Here is a 22,815-nt window from a genome sequence, read left to right as displayed (position 1 = left end):
TTTTTTTTTTTTTTGAATAGCTGCATATCCTTATTTTGATCATATGGTACTAGCTTTTCATTTTCTACAATTCATTTTTAACTCACCAAGGCTTTTTTTCTTTTTCTTTTTTTTATTTATTTTTTTAAACGGATAATTCACCTTGGCGACCTCTATTTCACATTTCTTGCGACTTTGAAGGGTGTACGGAGTCTTAGGCAAAATTTGTTTGTGAGTGTAAGATAGAGAGAGAAAAATAGGAACGCATGTGATGAAGAGAGAGATAGTGAGAAATGACAACCTTAAAAAGAAAGATCACATTAGTTGCAAATAATGTGTAGTATTCATTTTTGGTAGAAGTTGCAAAAAAATATGAAACGGAGGTAATATATGTTCATTTTTATTAACAATTATTCACTAATATATATATCTTGCTTTTGTAATCACCTTTAATCTAGACCTTATCTTTTTTTTTTCTTCATTCAATCTATGGGAGTATTTTTCCTCCTAAAGTTTTGTGTAAAAAAGCGAATGAGACTTTTATTTAGAGACCGAGAGAGTACACATCATAGTCACGAATGGCCTGCATCAGTGAATTCATTATCCATCAGCATCAAGAATAACACATTTGACTGGTTATCAGACAAAAATATAAGAAAAGAAAAGGAAAGGAAAAAGAAAAGTCAAGTTAAAGAAAGTGTTGAAATAATTGAGCTAAAGTTTGGTGCTTTAGATAAAATACATGACTGGTACTGGACTACTAGTGATCAAGAAGAAAAGTAACAAACTCATACTGTCAAATAAAACAGCATAGAAATGGAGGGTGAAACTTCAAGGCATGTCATGGTACTAACATACCCAGCACAAGGCCACATAAACCCCCTTCTACAATTCACCAAGCTTATGGCCTTGAAAGGAATCAAAGCCACCTTTGCAACCACTCGTTACACTGCCTCCGCCATCCAAGCCCCTGGTATAACCATTGAGCCCATTTCTGATGGTTTCGATGAAGGTGGGTTCAAGCAAGCTTCAAGTCTACAAGCCTACTTAAACTCTTTCAAAGTCATAGGTTCAAAGTCACTTACTGAGTTGATTCAGAAGTTCAGTAACTCCTGTTATCCTGTTGACTGTTTAGTTTACGATTCTTTACTGCCTTGGGCACTTGATGTGGCTAAGGAAATGGGAGTTTGTAAAGCTGCTTTTTTGACTAATTCTGCTTCTGTTTGCTCCTTGTATTGGTACCTTCATCATGATCTTCTTTCTCTGCCTCTGACACCTAATAGTTTTCCTCTGGTTTTGCCGGGACTTCCTGATCTTCAGCCTTCTGACTTGCCTAGTTTCATCGCGCACCCTTTGGAGTTTTCCGGGTATCTTGGATCAATCATGGAACAATTTTCTACTCTGGAGGAAAATGATTGGGTTTTTATCAATACATTTGCAGAACTGGAAACCGAGGTATGCCTGTGATAATGTAGTCTACTGTAGTACTGTACTGTAATTCGATCCAACTATCAGAAATACTTTTTTTAAGTAAGCAAATGTGATAATGAGATGAAGTGAGGTTTCTTAACAGTGGTAAAAGAGGATCGAAAAAGTTCCAGTAATTTGGGATCAAATGAAGTAATAACCTGATCTAAACATGACTAATTTTGAAGAAGAGGTTAAATTATCAATCTTAGTTATTATCTTATGAAGTCGAAAGATTGAGCTGTAGATTCTAGCTGAAACAATGACATCTGACTTGCTAGATTGGTATCAATATCGTAGAATTTACAAGGTAGAGTAGTTGATACTGCAGTCTGCAGAAGTTAAGAGTTTCCAATTCACTTCTCTGTTTTTTTGGTTCCTTGTTTCTAGATAGAAAAGGCGATGTCAGAGAAATGGCCATTGATGATGGTTGGACCGATGTTGCCATCTGCATACCTTGGACAACAAATGGAGGACAGAGAATATGGAGGAAGTCTCTGGAATCAAGCCACAGAAAACTGCTTAAGATGGCTAGACACAAAACCCTCTAACTCAGTAATTTACATCTCCTTTGGAAGCATGGCAGAGGTACCAGGAAAACAGGTAGAAGAAATAGCCTGGGGTTTGAAAAACTTGGAAAGCCCTTTCCTTTGGGTTTTCAGGGAATCAGATACGAAGCTACCTCCCGAGTTTCTCTCATCACTCAACGATGAAATTGGAGTAGTTGTATCATGGTGCAATCAGTTAGAGGTGCTAGCCCATCCAGCCATATGCTGTTTCATCACACACTGTGGGTGGAACTCAATGTTGGAGGGCCTGAGTCTTGGTGTGCCTATGCTAGCGATCCCTCAATGGAGTGACCAGCCTATGAATGCGAAGATGATGGAGGACGTTTGGAAAGTGGGAGTGAGAGCTAAAAAGGGTAGTGAAGGCATTGTAAGTCGGGAAGAAATAGAGAGAAGTGTAAGGGAGGTTATAGCAGGGTTGAGCAGCGAAGAAATAAAGAAAAATTCTTGTAGCTGGTGTAAGCAAGCTGCTAGGACAGTAAGCAAAGGTGGTAGTTCTGAGTCAAATATAGACAAGTTCTTGCAGACGCTGCAGAAAAAAAAAGCAGCACAAAGCTATAAGTAGAGAGTAAATAATTAATGTGTACTTCGAATATGCCATATTAGTTGTACAATATGGATTCATGTTTCATCTGAATCTACAATATAGAGCTTTCTTTATGTATACATGAGCTACTTTCATAAGTATAAAATATACAGTGGGGTGCTTCACTGCTTTTGACTGCAAGGATTGTCAGTGGTAAGTGTTGTTTAGACATCCTGATCATTCCTCAAGCTCTTGGAATCTTTACATTTTGCAAGATTTGCTGTCATTACACATTTCACCTGTAGGGAAAAGAAGTTAGTCTAGTTACGGGGTGCAGAATTTGAATAAATCTACTTTAATTTAGCAGGAAATCAGATACCATAAGAGCTACTTAAACAAGACAGCTTACAAAAATAGAAGTGATTGTCAAAACACACACACCCACACACGCAAAGGCAGTAAGTTCGACATTTTATGATGTTTATAGCTTCAGATGGCATAAACTTGTAGGATTTTCTCAAATATTATATTGGGATGTGAATACTGAACTATAAAAAATGCAAGATAAATTGATAAAGCGTTTGCATTTAAGATATGGAGTACTATAATGAAAAGGCTATTAAATTCAAAGCATTTATCTGGCTGCAGAGTATACCTTCTTCCTTCTTGATGCAAGGATCTCTTCTATAGGCGGCCTGCCTGAAATTACAAATATGGAGTATATATTACTGTAATGTAAAGAATTATGAAAATTAGGTCTTATAAAACACTCTTGGAGAGGTTAGTATGAATTACCTGTTATCTGAAGACGGTATTTTGCCCATACACCGTAAACTGCTTCTGCTACAGTTGCAACCTGAGCAAGAAATGATTCCCAACAGCATTAACACAATATGTAAAAGTATAAAGTCTGATGTACTGAGAAAAGATGATGCAGAGGACTTACAGGCTCAAATTTCGTGATTGCGTAAACCCATCCAAGGCCAACAGCCTCATACAGTTTCCTGAAAGCCTGCAGTCAATTTTATCAGTGAGTTTCTATGTTAGTAAAATGTGCCATACCAAATCATACTTCAGACATCATTGATTATTAATTAGCCATAGTAAAGTACCTCAACATTGGTTACTACAGTTCCATCAGCAAGAATGGCATGAATTTTACCCATAACCTTTGTAAGACAGCAAGAAAAACAACATAACATCAGTTACTTTCGAGTATTTATTGCAATTTCCGTAAATAAAGATTAGCGTTTATATCCTACACTCGAGAGCATGATGTAAATCACATTCAATTACTTAAAGGAAAACTTTTGTAATCAAGGGGGAATGAAGAAATTACAGTATTGTAATCAAGGCCTTGATTTTCTTCAGGTGAGTAATCTTCAGAACCTATATCAACAAACTTGATAGCTCCATATTTTTTATCCCTTTCTCTCAACATATTCACCTAATCATTCAATTCAAGTCATCATAATTCTATATTAAAAAATAAAAAATAAATAAAAAAAATTGATGGAATAAATTTTATTTATACCTCCCTCATACAAAGTGGGCAATCTCCATCATACAGCATTTTAATTTTCCAATTTTGATCATAATCTTGCTTCTTTTCTTCATCTTTGTTGGGTGTTACTGGGTTCAATGTTGTATCTTGAATAGCACGAATCGAATGTCGAAAAGCTTTAAATTATCCATCAAAACAATCATTTCTGTTAGAATTTACAATGTAATTTCATGGGTAATGATCAAATTCATTCCAAAATCAAGTTTACAAATGAAATAGCATTATACCAGGATTGGTTTGTTGAAAAGGAAATGAACGTTGGAAATGAGAGGGAGTCTTTGAAGTTGCAAAAATTGCTGCTGATGTATGTAATACTGGGTTTGCTCGTCTTCTTCCTATGGAAATTGCATTTCTCAGCGCCATTTTTGAGATTTGTGTAGGGAAAAACTGATTTTTCGGGGGATCTTTGATGGTGTGTGAATATTGTTATGGTGTATGAATTGATTTTATGAAACTTTTTTTTTTTTTTTTTTTGCTGCTGCCTATGGTTGTGTAACGTGGCAACAATTGATCCATGTAAACAGTTTGTGTGCCAAGGGCCCAATTAAAAGGAGGTCATGCGCCAAGGCTGATTTGGCTCATGTATTGTGTCACCGAGCCTTAATTTGAGCATATTAGCCTTGAAATTGGCTAAGAAAAAGTTGTGCGGTATTAGATTAGTGTCAGCCTTCCATATAGGGGTAAAGTCAGACTTCATTGAGGAGGGGGCCCGATGTAATAAGCGCGATTGAGCGATTGAGGAGGGGGACAGGTCTAATATGCATCCTTGCTACTTCAATTAGTGCAAATAGGACAAAGCATTAGTAAGAGAAACACCGCTAGGGCCATGGCCCTTTTAGGCATCAACTAAGCTTTTCCTATGCTTCCATACACAAGGTTTATGATGCATAGGCGTACAACGCTAACACACATGTTAAGTCATGCCGTGTCAGGAAGTCCCTTGAATAATGCTTAGATGTTTATTAATTGGTTAAAATTGAGCAAGTCGGCTCGTTATGCTCATGCCCGTATTAAAATTTGATCTCTATGCACAACTCTTATCCGAATATATTTAGGGGCCGTTTGGTTGGGGGTATTCAGAAAAAGGAATGAGAATCAACTGTCCCGATTCCCTTTGTTGTTTGCTAAGCACTTTTAATCATTCCCTTTACCCTTTCCATTACCCCAAATCCTTCCAACTTCATTCCCCACCCCCCTAGACTTTTCCATTCCCTTTCCCTAGCCACCACCGCCCCTTCCCCTCCCCTCGCAGCCCCTTCCCCTCCCCTCATCGCCCACCGATCTACACTCCCTTCCCCTCGCCGCCCAAAAAGCCCTCCCCTCGATACTTGAGCAAAGTAACTATGCCGTGAAAAACCCAGATCGATTCCACCATTGTTGCCGGTGATTTGAGTGTGATTTTTGTTTTTAAGGCATTCAAACCTGATTTTCGACGGTTTCTTGTTGAAATTCCGGTGGGTGGTTTGTCACGATCAAAGGAAAACAAGAGCAATGCAGCAGAGAGGATTCGTGGAGGTATTTGGAGGACAGAGAAAATGGGTTTTTCGGGGTTGATTTCGGGGAAGAGAGAGATGCGCGCGACCAGCGAAGTGCGGCGAAGGTCCATCTGGTGGTTTGGTGGATGGATGGTGGCTAGAAAAGGTGGAAAGTGAATGAATTAGGTGGTTGTGGGGTGGTGGGCTGTTGGGATTGATTCCCTTTGTTTTTAAACCAAACAACATAGAGAATATTGGGTATTTTCATTCCATCGTTCCATTCTCTTCCATTCCCTTTGTTCATTCCATTCCGTTTACCCCGGGTGAACCAAACGGCCCCTTAAACTTTACACTTCCTAATAATCCTTCAATGTTCTTAAAGTGCTTGCTTGAGACTTTTGAGTTTTAACACCATTTACCTAATTAACTTTTATCAATGCTAGAAAATTATTCTTGTGAGAATGAGGTATAACTCAAGTAGTTAGAGCTCCCCTCCAGCCTCCAGGCTCTAAGTGATCCTGGGATCGATTTTCATCACTTGGACTTGTGGCTCTCTAAACACCAATAAAAGAAAAAAATAAATTATTTCTTGTAAATACTAGTTAAAATCGTTTCAATTCTTATGTTGCTGTCTCGCTGATGATGTTGTGTGGAGCGATTAACTTCTAATAATTCCAACTCGTAGTTGAATAAGTACTCGTAAATCGTAATAAATCCAGGGCCAACAACGGGGCAGACTGACTCGAGTGAGTAATAATTTATGAACCGAACAAAAAGAAGAACAAATTGAAAACTTTCACCAACTCCTCCTTCATCATCTCTACGATTTCCAGAAGAAGCTTTAAGCTCAACTACATCAATGGCGTCCTTTCTCAAATCTTCAGTTCTCTCTCATCTGCGATCTCATCCTCAGGTAATCTACGATTCAATCCTTCTCTTCTTTCCTAGTTTTTCATGTATATCAAATGCAATTCATGGGTTGAGCGATTCATAATCTTCATTGCAAATAACTTTTCTGGAAATTAGGGGAAAGAGAGTTTGTTCGCGCAGCCAAGCCGGAAATTCCACATCGACCTCGGCGAGCGTGAGAAAGCTGTATGTCTCTCTCTCTCTTTGATTTTGAATCAATATTGTTATTTCTTCAGATTCGTGGATCATTTTATGAAATTAATAATTGGTTAGAAATTTTGATTGATCAGGTCTAATAAGCTTCTTGCTGAGTTGCTGCTGTGTGAAATTGATTGAATTGGGTATTATTTGGAGCTATTGATTGTAGAATCTCGAATTGAATTGAATTGGGTTTTAGTTACAATTATTGATTTTTAACAGTATAGCATGGATATAAAATTGGTTACATCATAGATGTTTATTGGAGGGTTTGACGAGGATACGGAAAATTAGGTTTTGGAAAATTAGTGATATTAGTAAATTGATATGTCTCATACTCTTATTTGACAGTACCATTATTTAGGAATGTACTTGCATAATTGGTGTTTTGAACCTGTAGAGACAGCCATGCTTGCTTGTTTGTTTGTTCCATGGTATGTCCAACACTCTAACACTCCGGTATCCAAAAAAATTCTGAACAGACCTTTCCATTCAACGCCCTAGATGGCGGGTTCATTAGATTTTACCTTTTATGTAAGGCTAACCCAAGCTTCTACATCCTTTGCTTCGCTGTAGTCAATGGTGCTTGAGAAACTCAAACACTAAGATCATCAAACATAAAGATCATTACCAAGTTTCAGCCAATTCAATTAGCATCATAAGCAATGATAAGCTTGATTTAAAAGGCACGACATATACTGGTGACTAGAGCTCAAAGGATCTTTATGTCAATTTTAAGGCGCAAGGTGTGAGGCATAGGTGCATGGATCATTGACTCTAGGCATAAAGGTTTCACTAGTATACTTTTAAATAGTTTGACAACATTTTGTCCATTATGAAACACTAACTTGCTATCATGTTGCTGAATTGTAGTTCTTTACCTCAATTAGCAATCTATATTTAATATGGACCAGGAAACGGAGAATAACAGAAGCGTTTGATTTGGTTCACATGATTCTTCTTGATGCCCTTACCTAATATGGTCCAGACTCTAGAGTTAAGTGACTCCATGAAAGGTGTCTTGGCTCTTGAGGCTCTCTTTTTAAAAATCAAGGCAGTAATCCTGCCCTTAGAATAATATCTAACCCTCCCCCTCATCCAAATTTAACTCAATTAACAATTCTTATATGAAGTACTTGTCAAGAGTCTCAAGACTGGACTCAAGAGTAAGTTGTATCTAGCGGAAAGTCGGAAACTACAATTGGAATTGTGGACTAGGATTTATATATGTCTTTGATTTTGAAATGGCTATTCCATTGATAGTACTACGTGACCTACTTTTTGACACAATTTACATACTTCACTTTGACCATCATTAATTAGTTATCTATGAAGTACATAGAAATTAGTCATGTTGGATCTTGTTAGTTACTGAACGTATATTTTTATAAAATCAACTTTTTATAATTTGTACTAATTGGGAGTTAGCAACAAAGTTGATATTAAAGGGGAAAGTTGTGTATTGGCAAATGTGCACTTTTAAAATGGAATAACTAAAAGAAAGTAGGGATGTATAATACTTCATATTAAATTGATATCTTAATTTACACTTACTATTGCATTAATGTTATAGAATGACTTTTATATATGATTTATAATTTGCTTTAGAGGAAAATTTTGATTTACCTTATACACTATCATGGTGTTTGACTTGTTATTGGTTTGTGACCTTGTCGTTAACTAGAATAGCAGGTTTACTGGCACTGATGTAAATTATCTTTGATCAAGTCTCACAGTTTGTCTTGTTTATGCAGTTATTTTCATGTCAATCCTATATTTGCCTATTTATATGACAATGACACCTTAGGAAACTGTTTCGAGTATCTCAAAACTTACTAAAACAACTAATCTAGCTTTGTTGGAAAAGAAATCAGGCACAAATTTAATAGATTGTTTGACGCTCAATAGTTTCCAAAATTCTGCTTCTTGTGCTTAGTTTTTATTTTTTCTTGAGTGTCATTTGAATTTGTGTTTGTCAGTTGCTGATTAGTGACCTAACTTATGCCATAGTTTGTTAGTTTTTTTTTTTATTTATTTATTTTCAATGTCGACGGAAAAAAAAAAGCCTGTTTACAACTATGCTTTTTTCATAACACATCAACTTGATATGCTAGAAGGTATTAATCTACAACATTTTATTTGTAGAAGTTTTATGGCTAGAAGGATTGAATATCCATTATAATTTGCTGAAGAACTTTAGAGCATTTATTTTCTGTTGCATACTGATTTAGTTATCTAATCTCCTCACAGCTCTTGGAAAAGGACCCAGCATTGAGCCGGTTCAAGTCGAGTACACAGACTGTAAAGAGAATTAAAAAAGCAGGAGATGTTCTCACGATCGTTGTTATGGCTGGTATTCTTCTGCTTTCTACAAGTACTTTGAGACGTGCTGTTGTTTTATTTGGGATTTTTCCTTTCTTTCTTCCTTTATTTTGGTCTTTATATTATTTTTATTACTATTTTTTTTTTATTTGGGGGGGGGGGGGGGGGGGGGGGGGGGGGGGGGGGGGGGCAGTGGTAAGCTGCTGTGAGCCTGTGACAAATAATGTTGGATAAGCAACAATGACTTGTGCACTACTTACTATCTGAAATCTGAATGAGTGTGTTAACTGGCTGACTGTATTAAATCTTATGCTGCAAAGCCATGTGGCTGTTTCCGTGTTGTTAAGATTGCTATTGTTTCACTTGCACCTGAAATTTTCCCCTCCCTGATTGTTATAATCTGTTTTAGAACAATTGTTCTTAATTTTAAACTGGTAAAATCAGAAGACGAAGACTTTTATTAATGAGCTTCAGAGCTTGTAAACACTTGAAAGTTATTAAAACAATATAGTCCACTATGACCTTTTAACTTGTGTCATCTTTTTAATCATTATTACTTCTAAATTAATGTTACTATTAGACTATTGGCTTAGGAGATAGGATTGGGTTGAGTTTTGACTAGATAATTGATTAATTATGGTACCCTTGCTCTTGTAAATAGAGTTGGTGGCAATGCAAACTTTTGGAATGATGAAATCGCCACTCTGGATAATGGCATCTGAACACTCACTTTTATGTTCTGCTTCTTGCTTATTTAGGCGCTTGGTTCTTTTAGGCTTCCCTTCCCTAGGATTTTTGTGCATTTCCGAGTAGTTATATGTAAATCAGGGACCATTCTTACCAACTGAAAGGAACTCTCAAATATCTGTCAAAAAGTCATTTTCCTGGTCTTCTTGCGAGTTAATGTGATGCTGTCATTGGAGTTTGCTGGTCTGGCTTCATCTTGCGCTCTAACCTAAAAGTGCCTTTTGCTGTCTTGCTTGTAGGCTGTATCTACGAGCTCTATGTTAGGTTTACTACCCGAGAGGACTCCAGGAAGCAGTAATGCTGAAGTGCAAAATCAAGCATGAGTTTTTTTGTTACATTCCTGTGATTATGGCTGGTGCTATCTGGTTGCTATTAGTACCTGAATAAGTAGGCCCAACTAAGTCATCTTCAACTGCTTGTAGCATACATAATTCTTTGGCACTAAGGTTCTTTTCTGTATTCTGAAATTTACATCTTTTTTCCAACATCAATCATAAATAGTTTTCCGGTTTGAAGTATTGGATGAACTGATTACTGCTTGTTTGCCAAAGAAATTACAGAATGAACGTGTTTCTGGTTTCTATTATTGCTAGCAATTTAACGCAGCTTGGAACACAGCTTCAAACTAAGGTTTATGTTGTTGGCCGTAGCTGTGTTACATGCTAAAGGTGAACTCATGATTTATGTTGAATGTTTTATTTTCGTCTAATCTATTTTGCTATGTTCAATTGTTCAGCATATTAACCATAAAATTTCAAGTCACCAAGTCCTACGACTATTTATAAAAATTTCTCAGACTAAAATCTTTGCTTTTTTTGTTTTGAAAGTAGTGTACATTTCTGTTGAGTTGCATAACTTTCTCTCTGTGCAGATCTTATTCAATTGCATAATGGGTAACATTAGTAAATTTGAGTACTTTTTTGGCCTTAATTATACTGGTATGTGCGACTGTCTTGAAGGGTCTCTATTATACCTTAGTTTGATTTTTTGGGTTTTTCATGAGTTCAAACAACAAAAAAAGCGTATGATTGGTATTACTCCGCATGATTTTTCATCCATTTTGAAAGAGATTATCAGTTTTTTTTTAACGCTGCTTTTTACGAGTAGTTGTGTTGGAACACATAAATCGTTAGTATCTCATTTTGTCGAACATTTTTTGTAAACAACCAATAAAAACATCTAATTTGTGTTACTTGGTCGGTATTATACGGGTTAGGGCATGTTCTCATACGTATATTTTCAGTTCAGTTCAGCTCTAATAAGTTCAGTTCAGCTCCTAATTTCCTTCTCTTATAAAATATTCATTTCAGTTCAAATCAATTCAACTCTAATAAGTTCAGTACAGCTCAGCTGAGTTCAGTCAATGAGAACAAGCCCTTACTCTATTAGTACTGTTATAGGGGTTACTTTGTCCGGCCATATGGTGTGGCTTACAAAACGCGGTCAGATATATAATTCTTCATACAAGTATAATTTTTTTGGCTATTTTGAGTTGTAAATGATGATTTTTTGGCTAGCTTGAGATGCCATTTTATAACCATAATTATAGACATAAATTGATAGTGAGTACATTGTTGCTAAAACTAGGTTCATATCATGCCGCCTTGTCGTTTTGGTCATAAATCTTAGACATGAGGTCCAGAAGTAGCAAGTTTCTCTCTTTTAGACTGCTGGCATAGAATCTAGTTTTAAACGAAAATTTGAAGATTAGAAATCAATTCAAATGCAAAATGAAGAGCTACAAAGTGGAAACAGCCTGTTCTACAAACTTGTGATCGGAAATCAAGCGGATCTTTGTCTTTAACTGAGAGCAGGCCACCTGAGAGAAGGCCCCTTCAACTTTATGACTTCATCCTTGTAACGTATACCTTCTTCTTTGTATGTTTCATGTGGCTTAACACTCCTAACAGCAGCAGCAAACTGATGCGTTCTTGCCTTGTCGATTCCAGCACAGCAGATTATGTCAGGTTTAAAGCAAAACACACGAACATCAGGCGGAACTGGCAACTCAACTTCATGGCTGTAACCCAGTTTTAGGCACAAGAGGCGACCATCTGCTTCAGCTCTGGCTTTGTAACCAAATCCTAATAGCCTTAGAATTCGGAAATACCTTGCTTCCATTTGATCTCACTAAACTCAAAATTAACCGATATTAGAGGTTAAACCATACACAAGTACAAACATAACCAGTGCATATTGGTTAAACATGGGTATTGGTCAGGTTCCCAAGCTAAAATTAATCGGAGTTACTACACTTTCAAAAACCTGTAAAAGTTGATCAAAGATCAAAATTTTTCTATACCAAAAGTTTGAACAAAGTTACTTTATTCTACATTGTACTTTCGTTCCACTTTTTGTGATTCTAAAACAAGAAATTAGAGAAAGAACACAATACATAATCTTCAACAAGCATTCTAACTTCCCAAGTTCCACCACTCACCAGTCACCACAGAACGAACATATTAGAGAATAGTACATATAATGAATCAATAATTAATTATACTTATTAATATAATGATGATTGTTAAAACTGATAACAAAAAGGAAAAACATTTTTTTCATTGTTTTTTTTTTTCTTTTGGTGTTTTGTTTTTATAAAACCTAAAAACTAAAAACGAAAAACGATGCAAAACAAACTCTATTACAAGATTACAACTTTCATCAAGCTAGAACACTTGTACGAATACATTATTTATGCTCACTTTACTTTTTTTATAAGCTAGAGTTACTATTTTCGACCTTTTTTTTTTATAAACTAAAGTTCTATTTTTGGATATCTCTTACAATTTCATAAAATATCTTAACCAACTAATATCTTCACTCTTTCTTACTTTATCTTTTTCCACTCCTTTAATGGTCCATACTCCCTCTCACACCACTTTACTTTTCAATAATTTTTTTTTTTTTTTTTTTGACAAGAATAAAATAATAACCTTATCTACTCTACTATCATCTCATTTTATCAAATCTCCTAAAACTCCACACAATCTCATCTCTAGCTTATATAAAAAAAAGGGAGTACATTATCAGCAGAAGGTTTAAGGTCTTAATTAAAATGCATACATCAGTAAAGGTGTATTCTAATCATCTGATTATCACTTATTTAATTTTAAATCTTTTTAAAACTTATTTTAGTTGTCATCTATACTTGGATAACCCTTATTAAAACTTATTTTTTCCTAAACTGAACTTATCTAAAAATAAGTTAATTAGGTGAAGATTAGACTCTAACTCACTTTTATACTCCCCCCATTTTATTTTATTTTATCCATTTGGAATGTCTCAATCATAGAACTAAATCTTTGACCAATAATCGGACTAGTTCCAATATAAGACCAACTAAAATTCCCTCCAATTTGCAACAATATTTGTGCAAGTTTAACTTTTTCATGTACTTTTGTTACTTTCGCTCTCTATTTTTTTTGTTGCCAATTTACTTTTTCAATGTACTTTTACTATTCTTATTTGTGTTTATTAATTCCCGTGAAAAATGTCCATAAGCAATATTAAAAGGGGACGGAGGGAGTACAATTTTTCAACTTTAAAGCATTCTTGTACATCACATCATCATCCGTTCATCACTAACTAGAAGAATAGTGATTAAACTATCCTTAAATAGTTGATCACACATACTAGCAACTACAAAATCATAACAACTACAGTATTTAGGATTAAATAATTAATCAATATCGACAAAAAATTGAAAAAGTATCATATTATCGATCAGTAAGAATTAAGTGCTACCAAAAAAAAAAAAAAAAAAAAAAAAAAAAAATCCCATCAAAATTATCCTTTTGATCAATCTAAAATCAAATCTATACATAGTATTTAAAAACTCAAACCACAATCATTCATATGCCACATGTCCTCACAACTTATTCGTATGCCACATGTCCTCACAACTCACTCATATGCAAATGTTACTTCCCTTACCTTTTCAATATTAAAAATATTAAATTAAAAATAGGGAAATTCTCAATGGTAGCCCTCTGTTTTTGCTTATTTCCAATGGTAGCCAATTTTTATTTCGATTATCTTTGGTAGCCATATACTTTTATAAATTCTCAACCGTAACCTTAATGATATTTTTTTCGTTAAAATTCAGTTAAATCAAACATGACTAAAAAACTAAGGTTAACTTTAAAAAAAAAAAAATGTAATGCTTGTAGTTAGTACCCAGAGTAATCCCCCTCCATTTTCATTCCCCTCTTTCCTGAGTTCCTCTTCAAAAAAAAATTAGAGTTCTTGATTCTCTACTCCTCATGGATTAGCACCATTATTGGATAATTGAACATCAAAGCCACACCCTAATTCAAGCACTAAAACCGATTCTTGGGTGAGGTCTTGATGGGTGATCGGTTTCGTGGGAAAGGGAGTATTTTTCATGGGTGGGGTTTTGGCGGATGTTGTTTTTGTGGGTTGGGGGTTTCTTGGGTAGGGTCTTGGTGGGTGGCCAGCTGGTTTCGTGGGGGGATTTTTCGTGGGTGAGGTTTTGGTGGGTTGTGGTTTTTGTGGGTGGAGGGTATTTTGAGTGGGGTTTGGGGTTGGCGATGGCCGATTTTGGGGGAGGTTGCGGTGGAGGGGATGGAGAGGGGGTGGTTTTTTTTGCTGTGGAAGGTGTTGCTGGTGGAGGGATTTGGGGTTAGTGCACGGTGGCAGGTGCCTGGCAGCCATCAAAGATAAGGGAATGATAAAGAATATGGTTAAATAGAGATATAAGGTTAACCGTGGTTAAAGTTAACGGTTATTTAACGGATTTAGACTTAATAAGGCTACGATTGAAAATTTATAAAAGTATATGGCTACCAAAGATAATCGAAATAAAAATTGGCTACCATTGAAAATAAGCAAAAATAGAGGGCTACCATTGAGAATTTCCCTTAAAAATATTACATAATGTTAAAGTCTTGCACATTTAAGTAAGAAAATGAAGTGTTTAATTTCTATCATGATAGAATAAAGTTGAATTAACTATTACATAAACATATGAAGTATAATAAAAATAGTCTTATCTCTTAAACTTAAAATATAGCTTAAACTAATATGTCATTTTATATTCTACAATATTCATGTACTCCTTTGGAGTATATATACTTAACTAAATTAATTTTTCTTTCTCAATTATATATACTTAACCAAAAAAAAAAGTTCTCACAACATTTACTTTTAAAGTCATGTAACAATAACTTTGGAGTTTCAACTATTGAAAAACATACATTTATATAAAAATAACCTATATTATAACTCGTGCATTGAACGGGCCAAAATGCTAGTTAATTATGGCAATTCATACATGAGAAGTTAAAAAAATCAATATAAATTTCCAAATCTAGAATTACTGATTACTAGGCAGTAGTAAGTTATAAAAAGAAAATTAAAAAAAAATAAAAATAAAGGGGTGAAATTGTGATCAATATTGGCTTACCGGAAGACTGTTAGGCAGTGTCGAATTGCCGGTGAGAAGAAGTGAGGATTTTAGGGGTTTAGGGTTTAGATACGGCAGGAGAAATGTTGTAAATTTGTAATTAAACAAATCCTGAATCAGTTTATTTTAATTGCGTCATTTGACCTAATAAAAGTGTCAACAAAAATCACCCAAATCGGCAAACCCATATCATTGATTTTATTTTACTTGCGCCTAGACCTGTCAATCGGATCGATCGGGTCAGGTCGGGTCACTTTGAGTCACGAGTCATTTCGGGTTGGGTCATAATATATCCTAACCCAATGTTTCGGATTTTTTTTTAACACTACTTTTTACGAGTAGTTGTGTTGGAAGTTGGAACACATAAATAGTTAGTATATCATTTTATCAAACATTTTTTGTAAACAACCAATAAAAACATCTATTTAAATCCAAATGGTTAAACTAGTTACTAGGTGAGATAACCAACAACCAAACAAGTTTTTCATATATGATCAATTTTCAAAAAAAATTTGTCACCAATTAAAAATCGATGGAGTATGCTTAGGGCATGTTTTATTCAGCTTAATTTCAGTTCAGTTCAGCTCAGTTCAGTAAATAAGAACAGACCCTTTGACCATTCTATACTTAATTGGACAAATTAGACTTCTTAGTTACGAATATGTCTTTGCTTACTAATTGTTAGCAATCAATGACAAAAGTAAATTAGTAGGACATACTTCGTATGAATGATATACAGTATAGGCCTACTTTCGGCTTTATGGGGAAGGGGGGGGGGCATTTATAATTTTTAGTCACACTTCTTGATTATTATAAAGTGGCAATATGGCATTAGTCCAATCTAGCTACTACGGGTATCTATTAACTATTACTAAAACAAAAGTTTGCTGACATTATACACCCCCCTCTCTGTCCTACGTGTCACTTCCACATTAAAAATTTTCCCGCCATTTTGTTTTATACAAGTTGCATCAAATTATAAATATTGTATTAAATAAGATAATAGATAGATAGATGCATATTATAAACTATAAATACGGTTGTATCAAATTGCATAACAAATTGCATTAGATAAAGTTTGTTTTGGTGTTGGTTGCCTATAATTACGTAGCTATCTATCAAATTGTATATTGTTCTAAATTCAAGTATTATACACTATTAGATAATTAGATAACATCCATTAGTTAAAGTTTGTGAGGATAAGTGTAAATAATAATAATAAAAAAAAGCAATAATTATACTATGAATATGAAACTTTATCTAATGCACAGTGATCATGTGGAGCATTTGCTAATATATATTTAAATATGAAACTTTATCTAATGCACGGTGATCATGTGGAGCATTTGCTAATATATATTTAAATGTTGCAACTTTTTTCAACATTGTGTGTCTTATGTATTTGAAGGTATGAAAATATTTGTCTTCCACATTTCAATTAACAATTTAAATTTGCTCGATCATATTGATGTCAATTATTATGATTATTCGGTATTAACGTTTTTAATCATGCACTGCACAACAATATGAGTTCATTAAAAACATAACTCCAATGAAGGAAAATATGACAATTAAGATATGAATAATACGCTGATGGAAGCCACCAAACATTGATAATCCAAATGATTTATAGTATTGAGATGCTATTTCTCGATTAAAAGGTATTGATAATATATTCAAAATAAATACTTACGTCAAATACAAAACAATTATTATAGAGATTAGATACTATCGAATTAATGCTAACTTATTTTTATACAATATATACTCACATCTTTTACTGTAAAATTCATCTAAACCAAAATGTCCAATATGTTATGATGAGTATAAGAAAGTACGACTACTTTTATTTTTTTTTATTACTTCAACATATTAATTTGATTATGTATATATATATATATAAAAGAAGATAAGAACAAGTAAACTTTTAATCTCACTAAATAAAAAACACATGATAATGATTAATTTCAAATAATAATATAAATTTAAATTAGGTAAAATATTTATCATCACCGTGCAACGCATGGGTACTAATCTAGTTCTATTTATAGAAGGATTTTAAAATACAATCAAAAGTTTAAGGGTCCGTTTGGTATCGCTGTGGTTTTCTGTTTTTTGGTTTTTTAAAAGTATATTACATATGTTACATAATGGATCAAAAAATATTAAGACTTATTAAAATCATGATAATTTTGAAAACTGGCAACAAAAAAGTGAAAACACCTTTTTTTTGTTTCTTGTTTCTTGTTTCCTGTTTTTGGTTTTTAGTTTTATAAAAAAAAACAGAAATCTGAAAACCAAAAATGATGCCAAACAAGCCCTTAAGAAGTTAATTCAGTTTAATTGATATTGTGCTTACTGTTTAGGTGAATTCCCACTTTGTAGGATTAATTAGACTTTTTTCTTTTTCTTTGTTTACAAAGAGAGTTACAAAGGGGTAAAATGCTGTACAAGGAACTCGATCTCAATTTTTGGATAACACGACTTTTATGCTTTCACGTTTTTTTTTTTTTTTTTTTTTTTTTTTTTTTTTAATTTTTTTTTTATGTATCTTTCTCTTCAACTACATAAAACTTGGAATCATCTTCTTCAATTTTCCATTTCAACTACATTAAGCTCAAAAGAACTCGATCATGGTAGAAAGGAGTAGATCAGGTTCAGGTCGGGCCAATTTCAGTTGAAGTTATAACGGTTCGTTCACCTTTTCGGATATAGGTCGGGTTCAATTCGAGTTAAAATCAGATCGGGTTCAATTTCAGGTTCGAGTTGTGTTGAGTCGGGTTTGGATGGGTTAACGAGATGGTACATTCGGGTTCGGGTTAGTGTTGAGTCGAGTTCTGGTTCAAGTTCAATTCTAATAACTATCGATGTGGTCAAGTTGAACTATATAATTACGCCATCCATAATTTGATCAAGCATCATCAAGATTTTATGAAACCTATATACGAGTAATAGAGAACAAAAGTTAAATAAGCTGAACAAAAGATTTTATTAAATCGGATTGAACATTTACAGAATTATACTAGTATATAAGCTGAATAAAAGGTATATAAAATATTATTAAACCTTCCATGAATCGGGTCCATGTTTTAATTGAGTCGGGTACTAGTTCATGTTCGGATTGTTTCGGGTCGGATTAAATTGTTTGAAGATTACTATCAGGTCGGGGCAGGTTCGAGTTCAGGTCATAAAGTATTGGATCAAATGAGTTTTCGGTAAAGATCAGGTCAAGTTCAAGTCAGGTTACAAGTCACTAATTTCACCCCATCGTTCGAGTACAGCCTAGGTTCAAATCTTTGTCCGTTAAGGTCAGGTTCTCAGGTCGGGTCAGTTTTTGACAACTCTAGCTATAATCCACACTTTTTGAGGAAATTTTGAGGTTTCGGGGTTCGGTGGCAAAAAATGTTCATACCCTAGGGGATATATCTCAGAGTCATATAATGCTGCTTGAAACCACATATGATCATTATATGTTGTCATAAACGTACGTGGTAGGCTTGAATTTACGAAATCAATGCAAGTTGTGAACGGGTAAAATGACCGTTGAAGGGTATATTGGATGTATGGTTCCATCGACCCAATTGGACACCTAGAGGGTATTAGAGACCGGTAAACATCTCGACAATTTTTATTTCCGAGTGAAAAAAGGTAAAAAAAAATACAAAATTGAAGGCTACAATCCAAGTTTTTTGAGGAAATTTTGGGGTTTTGGGCCGGTAGCGAAAAGCCTTGAGACCCTAAAAGATACATTTCGGGGTCAAATAATGCCGTTTGAAACCATATATGATCATTATATGTTGTCATACACGTTCGTGGTAGGCTTGAGATTACGAAATCGGTGCAGGTTGCAAACGGGTAAAATGACTATTTCAGGACATATTGGATGGTTCCACCGACCCAATCGGAATCCCGGAGGATATTAGGGACCATGGTAAACATCTCGGCAATTTTTATATCCGGACGAAAAAAGGTCAAAAAATTACAAAAGCGAAGGCTATATAATCCACGTTTTTTGAGGAAATTTTGAGGTTTTGGGGCCGGTGGCGAAAAGTGTTGAGACCCTAGGGGATATATCTCGGTGTCATATAATGCCGTTTGAAACCATATATGATCATTATATGTTGACATAAACGTCCGTGGTAGGCTTGAGTTTACGAAATCACTATAATTTGTGACGAGTAAAATGATCGTTTAAGCGCATATTTGATAATTCCACTGACCCAATTGGACTCCTGGATGGTATTAGAGACCATGGTAAACATCTCGGCAAATTTTATTTCCGGATGAAAAAAGGTGAAATAAATTACAAAATCGAAAGCTATAATCCACGCTTTTTGAGGAAATTTTGAGGTTTCGGGGCCCCGTGGCGAAAAGCCTTGAGATCATAAGGGATACATCCCGGGGTCATATAATTCCGTTTGAAACCACATATGATCATTATATGTTGTCTGTGATGTCCGTGGTAGGCTTAATTTTACGAAATAACTTCAAGTTGTGAACGGGTAAAATGACCGTTTAAGGGCATATTGGCTGGTTCCACCGACCCAATTGGACTCTTGGAGGGTATTGGGGACAATGGTTAACATCTTGGCAATTTTTATTTCCGGGCGAAAAAAGGCCAAAAAATTTACAAAATTGAAGCCTATAATCAACGTTTTTAAGGAATTTTGATGTTTTGGGCCCGGTGGTGAAAACCCTTGAAACCTTAAGGGATACATCTCGGGGTTATATAATGTCGTTTGAAACTATATATGATCATTATATTTTGTCATAAACGTCCGTGGTAGGCTTGAGTTTATGAAATCACTTCAAGTTATGAACGGGTAAAATGACCGTTTAAGGGCATATTGGATGGTTCCACCGACCCAATTTGACTTGCGGAGGATATTAGGGTCCATGGTAAAAATCTCGGCAATTTTTATTTTCGGGCGAATAAAAGGTAAAAAATATACAAAATTGAAAGCTATAATCCACGCTTTTTGAGGAAGTTTTAAGGTTTCGGCGCCCGGTGGCGTAAAGCCTTTTTAGACCCTAAGGGATACATCTCGGGGTCATATAATTCTGTTTGAAACCACATATGATCATTATATGTTGTCTTAAACGTCCGTGGTAGGCTTGATTTTACGAAATCACTTCAAGTTGTGAACGAGTAAAATGACCTTTTAAGAGAATATTGGATGGTTCCACCGACCCAATTGGACTCTTGGAGGGTATTAGGGAACATGGTAAATTTCCGTCAATTTTTATTCCGGGCGAAAAAAGGTCAAAAAAATATAAAATTGAAGGCTATAATCCACGCTTTTAAGGAAATTTTGAGGTTTTGGGGCTTGGTGGCGAAAAGACTTGAAACCCTAAGGAATACATCTCGGGGTCATATAATGCTGTTTGAAACTATATATGATCATTATATGTTATCATAAACGTCCGTGGTAGGTTTGAGTTTACGAAATTACTACAAGTTGTACATGGGTAAAATGATCGTTGAAGGGCATATTGGATGGTTCCACCAACCCAATTGTACTCCCGAAGGGTATTAGAGACCATGGTAAACATCTTGAAAAATTTTAGTTCTGGGCGAAACAAGGTCAAAAAATTATAAAATTGAAGGTTATATAATCCACGCTTTTTCACGAAATTTTGAGGTTTCGGGGCTTGGTGGCGAAAAGCCTTGAAACCCTAAGGAATACATCTCGGGGTCATATAATGTCATTTGAAACCATATATGATCATTATACGTTGTCATAAACGTTCGTGGTAGGTTTGAGTTTACGAAATTGCTACAAGTTGTGAATGGGTAAAATGACCGTTGAAGGGCATATTGGATGGTTCCACCAACTCAATTGTACTCTTGAAGGGTATTAGGGACCATGGTAAACATCTTGAAAATTTTTAGTTCTGGGCGAAAGAAAGTCAAAAAATTATAAAATTGAAGGCTATAATCCACGCTTTCTGAGGAAAATTTGAGATTTCAGGGCCCGGTGGCGAAAAATTTGAGACACTAAGGAATACATCTCAGGGTCATATAATTCCATTTGAAACCACATATGATCATTATATGTTGTCATAAACGTCCGTGGTAGGCTTGATTTTACGAAATCACTTCAAGTTGTGAACAGGTAAAATGGCCGTTTAAGAGTATATTCGATGGTTCCACCGGAGAAATTGGACTCTTGGAGGGTATTATGGACCATGGTTAACATATCGGCTATTTTTATATTCGGACAAAAAAAAGGTAAAAAAAATTACAAAATTGAAGGCTATAATCCACGTTTTTTTAAGGAAATTTGAGGTTTTGGGGCCCGGTGGCGAAAAGTGGCAATATTGTTCAAGTATAGGCTGGGTTCAGATCATTGTCGGTCAAAGTCGGGTACTCGGGTCGGGTCAGTTTTTAATAGCTTTAGGGTTTCAATACTTTTCTCCACCGGGTCCCGAAATCTCAAAATTTCATCAAAAAAGATGTATTATACAAAAATAACCCTAAAAGTGCTACTTTGGTTGGAGCCCATAACTTTGCGCCAATAAAATTTGAAATGCGGAACGTGACAAATGCCTAATGTTGGATATTTGAATTAAATACTGCTGGTGAGTGGTGACAACATATCTTTCTCATTATCTAATTTGACCTCATTGCTTGCCAAACTAATTATCATTGTATACGTGGATGTATAATTCTTTATACAAGTAAGATTTTTGGCTACTTTGAGTTGCAAATGATGAATTTTTGGGCTAGCTTGAGATGTCATTCAATAACCATAATAATACATAGATTGATACTCCCTCCACCCGTCTCTTAATATAAAGTTTTATTTTCTTTTTGGGTAAACCAAAAATACAATGTCTCTTTCTATTTAAAGGTTGTATTTTTTTGACATTATTACCCTCTATATGGTGAGTTATCATCTTTTTTCCTTAACGTTTTTGCATTTTTAACATCAATTTCCAACACTTTCTCTCTCTTCCTCTTTAATTTTTCCATCTACTTTTTTTTCTCTCTCTATCTCTCTCTAACCACACATGCACATGTCTACTTTTAATCATCAGTTTTAAAGAGTTTACAACTTTCTTAATTCCCGCGCAAAAACCAAAAGAGGCTTTATATTAATGGACGGAGGGAGTACAACGTAATTGCTAGAACTGGGCTTTAATCATGTCACCTTGTCGTTTTTGTCACAAATCTAAAACAAGAATTCTAGAAGTACTGTTTAGATTGTTGGCGTTAGGAGTGCTAATCGAGCGAGTCGATCACAAGCTGAGGGGTGCTCGACTCAATTCTATAACTTTTTACTTGTGCTCAATTCATGCTCGCTAAGGTTTCGAGTCCAAGAAAACCTGCTCGACTCGTGCTCGTTAAAATTTCAAGTCGAGTGGAGTACCTCATGATCTCCTCGTTAAGGTTTTGATCCTTCTAAAATTATGTGCCTTTATTTAATTTTTTGTTCATTTTATGTAGTTTTGTTTTTTGTTTGTTTATTATTAGAGATCTACGGTGTCAAATTTCTTTAAACATGATAACTAAGTTTGTAAATTATGTATTAATAAAATTTATCATCGAGTTGCTCACTAACTTATCGAACCGAGTTAGATCTTAGCTTGCTCAACTCGTGATCGTTAACATCTCGAGTCGAGCTAAATCGAGT

The 22,815-nt window shown here is 34.9% G+C and overlaps 4 protein-coding genes across 4 annotated transcripts; 2 read left to right on the top strand and 2 right to left on the bottom strand.

Moving 5' to 3' along the window:
• The first annotated feature begins 126 nt into the window (after positions 1–126).
• LOC110700452 (UDP-glycosyltransferase 74B1-like) lies at positions 127–2,734 on the top strand. Its single transcript, XM_021877993.1, has 2 exons — positions 127–1,434; positions 1,837–2,734. Exons 1-2 carry the CDS (start codon positions 796–798, stop codon positions 2,575–2,577), a joined length of 1,380 nt encoding a protein of 459 aa, XP_021733685.1. The 5' UTR covers positions 127–795; the 3' UTR covers positions 2,578–2,734.
• On the bottom strand, positions 2,586–4,738 carry LOC110700453 (uncharacterized protein At5g50100, mitochondrial-like). Its single transcript, XM_021877994.1, has 8 exons — positions 4,330–4,738; positions 4,073–4,218; positions 3,878–3,985; positions 3,651–3,707; positions 3,485–3,550; positions 3,334–3,394; positions 3,194–3,237; positions 2,586–2,837 (listed from the first exon to the last, which is right to left on the bottom strand). Exons 1-8 carry the CDS (start codon positions 4,463–4,465, stop codon positions 2,763–2,765), a joined length of 693 nt encoding a protein of 230 aa, XP_021733686.1. The 5' UTR covers positions 4,466–4,738; the 3' UTR covers positions 2,586–2,762.
• A 1,553-nt stretch (positions 4,739–6,291) lies between these two features.
• LOC110700449 (succinate dehydrogenase subunit 7A, mitochondrial-like) lies at positions 6,292–10,430 on the top strand. The gene is made up of 4 exons (XM_021877990.1): positions 6,292–6,490; positions 6,604–6,672; positions 8,935–9,037; positions 9,993–10,430. The coding sequence occupies exons 1-4, from the start codon at positions 6,437–6,439 to the stop codon at positions 10,049–10,051; spliced, it is 285 nt and encodes a 94-aa protein (XP_021733682.1). The 5' UTR covers positions 6,292–6,436; the 3' UTR covers positions 10,052–10,430.
• Positions 10,431–11,155: 725 nt separating this feature from the next.
• On the bottom strand, positions 11,156–12,119 carry LOC110700780 (60S ribosomal protein L6, mitochondrial-like). Its single transcript, XM_021878378.1, has one exon. It carries the CDS (start codon positions 11,872–11,874, stop codon positions 11,554–11,556), a length of 321 nt encoding a protein of 106 aa, XP_021734070.1. The 5' UTR covers positions 11,875–12,119; the 3' UTR covers positions 11,156–11,553.
• Positions 12,120–22,815: the final 10,696 nt, after the last annotated feature.

The sequence above is a fragment of the Chenopodium quinoa genome, unplaced genomic scaffold, assembly GCF_001683475.1.
Source record: "Chenopodium quinoa cultivar QQ74 unplaced genomic scaffold, ASM168347v1, whole genome shotgun sequence".
NCBI classification, from domain to species: Eukaryota; Viridiplantae; Streptophyta; class Magnoliopsida; order Caryophyllales; family Amaranthaceae; genus Chenopodium; species Chenopodium quinoa.
This window is presented reverse-complemented; position numbering and strand designations above follow the sequence as displayed.